Below are 6,758 nucleotides of genomic sequence, written 5' to 3'. Positions count from 1 at the left end.
ATAAAACTTAGTGCTTTTTTTGTTAAATCATTTCATGTTCTCCATGAAATACTTGTTTCTACAGATAAGCAAACCAAGGCAACGATGTTTTATAAAGATAGCAGTGATGCATGTGTTTCATAAAATGTCCAGTAGTAAAAAAAGCAACTCTTTTCTTCATTGTTGCTTTAGCTGTTCTGGCTAGGTATGTAAAAAAAAACACACTGCAAATAATAATGAGACTGACTAATTTTTCTTCTTGAACTCTTAAATTTGAGGAATTGATCTGATGATAACAGTGTGGAAACTTATTTGAGGTAGTCATATCTGTAGCATGTAATTAATTGCATTCCAGCCACTTTTATGGATGCTACAAGCAATAGCTTTGTTTAATTTTAAAGTGGAAGTCAAAATAATTTCAAGCTAGCACTCCACAAAATAAGCCCAAAAATTGTGCTGTTTAAAAACATGTTCTTTATTGTGTTAACTCTTAAGTCTTTATCTGAAAAAATGTGACTATTTTAAGTTCATAAAAATATAATTTTGTCCCTGTAGTTCAGTTTGAAGCAAGTCCTTGTGTCTGTCTTGAGTCATCACAAACCTCACTATCTCCTTCAACCATGGGTGAAAATCATGTGTCCAGTTCGGGTAATAGAAGAAGCAAAAGACTTGCAAGCAAAAAGCTATACAGGTAATTAACTTTCAAAACCTAAAGATAAATTGGAAAGATGGGTCTAGACCCCTTGAATGATGACCTCTATCTGTATCTAAAATTATTGGTTTTGGTAAATTTTTGTAATCTTAAAATCGCCAGGTCTTCTGATGTTGCAAAATGGAGCTCAAAACAAAATAAGATCTGGTATAGTAGCTTCCTGTGTCTATTAAAAAAAGGTTACCAGGAAGGCAATAAAATAAGTAAAACTGGAGGAAGTAACTGTAAACAAGTATCAGGCTGTTTTCATTGCCCTCCTAAAAAGTTTGTCCCTTCTTCCCTTCTGTCCTTCCAGGGCTGAATCAGGAAAGACAGGTTGTTTTTCTCCAAAGATAAGCCGAAAAGAAATGGTTCGTAGGTCTTTACGCTTGAAATTTGGTTTGGGGAAAAGCAATAGAGAAATGGTAAGTACCCAGTCCTGTAGTTAGAGTGCAGATTTTAATCCAAAGTTTTGGGCACTACTTTTCAGTATCAGGAAGCACATACTTGTAAAGGAGGAATCCCAGGATTAACTGGACCTGCTTGCTGTCACGTACAAGAAACCTGAGGTTTATTTGCATAGCAGTAACTGATCAGCTTGTAATGTGTTTGGCTGGCATGGGGCATGCGGCTGAGGGGAGGGAACAGCTGACCTGAATTGACCAAGGAGCAATTCCATGCCATGTAATGTTAAGCTCACCAGTAAAACTGGGACAGGGATAATTTATGGAAAGTTGCCACTGCTCAGAGGCTTGCTGAGAATTGTTCTGCTTGTTGTAAGTGACCTTTGCATCATGTCTGGGTTTGGGGTTTTTTGTCTGTGGTGTGTGTGTGTGTCCCTTTTTCCATTTCACCTTTCCAATTCTCTTCCTCATCCTGCTGGGGAATGGGGAAAGTGGGCATGTGGCTGGGTGGGAGCTTGCCTGCTTGTTGGGATCAACCCACCACACTTGTGCTCAGTGGGTCTCACAGTTCCTGAGCTTCTGACCTTGCAGAGCCTGTGCACAGTCACTCTGTTCAGAGTGTGATTAACTGCAGGGAGGCTGTTCCCTATCTAGGTCTACAGAGAATCAAGGCAAGATGAAGTATGGCCAAGAAAAGGCTGCTGTGGCTGATTTGCATAGCAGTTTCCTGAAAGTTCCTCTGTAAAAGAGATTCCAAATTACAAGTTTATATAAAAGCAATTAACACTTTTTGTTTGTTCAAGAATATTGTATCAGGATGTACAGTTGGCAATAGATCAGAAAATATTGGAAGGCGTCTTGCAAGTCAGCAAGGTTTGGAAAGCAGAACTGAATGTGCAAAAAGAGATGTACTCTTCAGCCCATATGTCAATGAAAAGTTCCCTAAGAAAGGTAACTACCTAACTAAATATATTAGATGGGGGAAAGGTCTACTTTTTTTAACTTTGCAAATGCAACTTTATAAAAGCAATTGGATTAAAAGTATGCTTGTAGATAAGTCAAAAGTACCTTGTATGTTAGTGGCTTCTGGGGAAAAAGAATTGGTTTAGAACAAGCTTTTTGTGTTTCTAATATATTTTAGTAGTTCTCTTTTGTAAGTTAAGTGAGAGGAGATGCACGATTTCACTTATAATATAACCTTTTTTCACATTTCTGAAATTAAGGGCATAACAGCATCTTTAAATTCAGTGTTGCTTTGGTAATTATTTTCTAGTAAGAATTTTGTCTATAATTATTAAAATCACAATAAATTATTCTTACACACTGTGGTATTTATTTTAAGGTTCCAGGAATGTAAGCAAATCAGAAGAAAACTTGCTAACTCCAAAATGTCACAATAAAGTAGATCACCGAATGTCATGGAGTAGTCCTGCTGTTACGGATTCTCAGGTGATCAACAAGAATGAGCAAATGCTGCCAGGACACACTGAAATGGGAGTCAGCTCTTCAGAACCTGTTTTGGTGTTTGGAAAGCCACCAGTTACTCCTGATGAATTCAAATCTGCAACTGTAAGCAAACAAGACAACAACCTGGAGCTTGTACTTTGTGAAGACGAAAGCAATTCAACTGCAGAAACATTATTGAAAGTTAAGCAAGCCTTCTCTGCATCTGGGAGTATTCTTCACAATTTGATAGGTGATAAAAAATCATCCCTCTCAGTTGTAGCAAGTGAAGTATTAAATGAAAGTCCATGTCCCACAGGGCTCAGTTCAGCAAAAGAATCGTTAGTGGAAGAAGTTTCTGAAAATCTAGTAAATGTAAAATCCAGAGAGCTGTTGCACCAATTTAATCAATCTTCTGCTGCTGATAAACAGCAATCAAAAAAAGAGGAATTTGAAGTTTTGGAGAAAAGAAACTTCAAAACTTCTATTGAGATTGAACTTCAGGTCCCAAAAACAGATATAAAAAAAGGAAAAGAACTTCCTATGCCTCAAGTACTAGCCAAGGAAGATAAGTTGACTGTTGAGAACAGTTCAACACAAGATGACTTACACCAATTAGATTGCTCTGGAAGAAAAGAGAAAATAGAATTAATACACTCACAAACAGCTGAAAGCTGTATGGTAAAGTGCTGTGATTTGGAAGAGGGTACTGCTAAACCTTCTTTGGCAGGACAGCTTCCTGCTTCGCAATTGCCTAAATCACAAAATGAAATAGGCAACCAGCACTTGAAAGCTGAAAATTTGGATAAAGCTTTAACTAAAACATTGACTGTTTCTGACCACGGAAAGGTTTCTGACCACATACAGTGGTTCAACCAGCTTTCATTAAATGATCCAAATTCTGCAAGCAAAGCGAAACCACCTCTGAAGTTTCAACGTACTCCAGTTAGACAGTCTGTAAGAAGAATGAATTCCCTTTTGGAGGCTAACAGACAATCTGTAAGCTCTCAGGCGGTTAAATCAAGCAGTGTTGGTTCACCACTTGTTAAATCTTTGAGCTATGATTCTGCACTATTCCCCTGCACAGAAAAGCCCTCGAAGAATTCCGTGCGTTTGCCGCGCAGGAGTGAAAGCACGTGTAACCAAGTTTCTGTAGCTCATAAGCAGCTAGACTTAACTTCTAAATCATGTTGCAGGCCATTAAATCCATCAGAAAAGCCTGATGTTTCTGTCAGAACTGTTGGGATCCATGAACAAAAAGTTCATCCATCAAAGTCTGTTCTAGAAGATCTAACCAATCATGAAATGGTTAAATCCAGTTTGAAAGTTAATGCAAATATAAATATTCCAGGTGCTGCCTCAGAAAAATCTATGATTGCAAGAAGTGCTCCAGGAAAAGAAAGAGCTCGTTACAGAGGCTCCCCAAAGAATCCAATATCTGAAGTAAAACTACTGCCAACTGCAAAGCCAGTAGACTTATAAGATCAAATGTGACGGCTAAATGGGTTCTTCGCAACTTGGTTAACCTTTGGAAAAATCTAAATTTGTATGACTATTTTTTTAGCTCTTCTTATTTGTAATTTTTCATTTATTTTAAATGAATGAGTTGTGAAGATGTACAAATAGAAATTCGTTTTATATTGAGGTTTTCTTCATTTACTGAAACTTCTGTAAATGCTAGTCAGTTCAACTAAATTAATTTGACTTATAAAACAAAAATAATCTGTTTCTACAAATGTTTGTGCTAGATCTCAAGTTTTGATTATCTCAGCTTTTAAAAACATGCTTCATCTCCAAAACAGTTCTTGCAGTATTTTGATAAAGTATCAAGTTTAAAAACAGCTTCTCAAATGTTTAATATAAAACTAACGGACATATGAAAGGAAGTGTTTTGATGCTGCGTATTAGTAGTTAAATTTACTTTTTAGTTTTAAGTGTATTGTAGCACCCCTTGATACTACTAAGTTGGACCTCATATGAGCTCTATTTCTTTTGAGACAATGTTTCTTATTTTTACTGGAGTAAATTGGGAGCATATTTTCCTTGTTGAGTAGGTAAATATCAAAATACAATTCATGTGTGCACACACACTGGAGAATTATTAGAACACATGGAAAACAAATGTGCCGTTTATTCAATAATTGAAAAGTCTTACAACTTCATCCAGCGATGTGTTCTGCAGTAGGTACTAAGTATTTTCAGTTGTGAGTAGTAAAATGTTTTATCTTAATATGAGAGGGGAGTTTTAACTTATTTTTAGAGCTGTAGAATTATGTTAACTAAGCGGTGCAGAAGCTGGGTTTATATGCTGAAAGTGTTGCAAGAGACAAATGTAAGAAGCCATAGTATGTTAAAGGTTGATTTGCACAAGCAAATGTTTACATCTTTTGGAATGAAAACTGTTTGTCTGTCATCAGTTGTAAAATTATTTAAGAGTAAACACTTGAAACTGTTCGTTAGCTTTTTATATGTGTGAATTGCTTATTGGCAAAAGGTTAGAGCTGAGGCACTGGATACTTTTGGTTTTAATAAAACCATCGTTTTTTCCCCTTTTCTGAGCTTGTTCTTCTATAATGACTTGGAAGGTTAGAATGTGCTGTTACATGCAGACTGTAGACACCAAAATTAGTAAGTCTGAAAATACTGAAGCCAGAAGTAAATCTGTTCTGGCTGTCCTTTTTGTTGATCTTAGATGCATGTTGGTGATTCTCACAACTAGCAAAAGGCATGGTGCAACATAGTTTACCGGCAGTAGTCTGAACTTCTTAAAATGGTATGTTAATCAAAAGAATAGTTCTTTTCTGCTCCCTGCCTCCTTCCCCATGTATCCAACAACTTGCAAGTTTAATTGGTTCAGCTGGTTGATCTGGTGGAAACCTCCTCATTCTTGGTACATTACTGTAAAATCTAATACCAGGGAGCCAGCCATGAGGAGATCTTAATAGGATTGCTTGGTATTGTGGTTAAGGATGGGAAGCTTCAGTTTCATGAAGGAGTGAATATATATGGCAATTCACCACCATCCAAAGAGGAAACTCCTGTTCTTGGCACTGTACTCCTACCCTCTGCCTTCAGCTGGTGCTGGCAGATCCCTAAATAGGCTAAATGCAGACACCAGAGCACCATGTTCTGGATCATCTCACCGAGGTAGATAAGGATCAGCAAAACAACTTCCAGCTGTCCTGGCTGATGTAAGGAGGTAGGAGCTAGAAATAAGACAGGAGCTGAAGGCAATGTCAGGAAGAAAATGAGGTCTGACTCCTGTAATAGTGAGGTGTCATGTTGATTTTTGCTTGGAAGAGTAAGACTTGAGATTATTAATGTGTACCAACTGTTTCAAATGCTAATGCAGCTTTGACAATGTTGATATGTTGATAACGATGCTCCTGTATGGAGCAGTAAGCTACTTTTGATCATCAATGGGAGCTAGTCTTGAAACATCTAAACTTAGATTCTTAGGGGGAATTTGCTAGGGCCCTGACAAAGAAACCTGTAGCAGAAAAAAAAAAAGTCAAAGTTTAGGTTGTTTTTAGAGGTTTTGCAGAACAGTTTGGACACACATCCCTTTATATAAAGTTGATTATGTTCTGCAGAAAGAAACAGTAGATGCCAACTGGAAGTTCCTACTGCTTAATCCTGCAAGTTACAGCTTGTATAATGTACCAGAGACCAGCAAAAAGAGAGTAATCTACATGTGCAAGTGTAGTTCATGGGACTGTTGTGGTCTTTGGGGTATAATCTCAGAGTTTTTCTGGGGATAGCTATACTAAACTGGGATGTGACACATTCCTGTCAGTAGCAGTGAAGATGTGATAGATAGAATAGCCTTTAGAGGCTACCGTTTTGCCAAGTGCTGTGTTAGATGAGAGACTTCATTTAGCAAGATCCTTTTGTAGTTGTCTTCTTGGTAACCTCTGCTCTGGATGATGTGTCTGGATTTGCATAATCTGGAGACATTTACCTGCAAATCCTTGGAGATGGTTGCCATGTTGCTACTCTGTAAACCTGCAGCTAGGTAACACTATCCTCCCATAAGTAAACCATTGATCGTATTATTCCGGAGACAGGAATCACAGCAGGAAGATGGATACTCTCCCAGGAATATGTAGTATCTTACTTCTGTAACAGTTAATCCATCCAATCCCTTCAGGTTTATTTTTAGAGTGTGAAATTAAAAAGGGAGGTTTATAATATCCCTCCAAGCTTTGTGTCTTTGTGTCTTTATCGGCCCAGCAGCTCCC

General features: G+C 37.6%; 1 protein-coding gene across 2 annotated transcripts in view; it reads left to right on the top strand.

Moving 5' to 3' along the window:
* The window catches only part of ARHGAP11A (Rho GTPase activating protein 11A), a 10,695-nt gene extending 5,623 nt beyond the window's left edge, over positions 1–5,072 (top strand). For both annotated transcript variants that reach the window (XM_008639552.2, XM_017742264.1), the window contains 4 exons: positions 535–670; positions 987–1,095; positions 1,878–2,025; positions 2,417–5,072. In XM_008639552.2, coding sequence (XP_008637774.1) covers positions 535–670; positions 987–1,095; positions 1,878–2,025; positions 2,417–3,999 — 1,976 coding nt within the window. In that variant the 3' untranslated portion in view covers positions 4,000–5,072. The remainder of the gene's footprint in view (positions 1–534; positions 671–986; positions 1,096–1,877; positions 2,026–2,416) is intronic.
* Positions 5,073–6,758: the final 1,686 nt, after the last annotated feature.

This window comes from Corvus brachyrhynchos, unplaced genomic scaffold (assembly GCF_000691975.1).
Source record: "Corvus brachyrhynchos isolate BGI_N302 unplaced genomic scaffold, ASM69197v1 scaffold115, whole genome shotgun sequence".
NCBI lineage: Eukaryota > Metazoa > Chordata > Aves > Passeriformes > Corvidae > Corvus > Corvus brachyrhynchos.
This window is presented reverse-complemented; position numbering and strand designations above follow the sequence as displayed.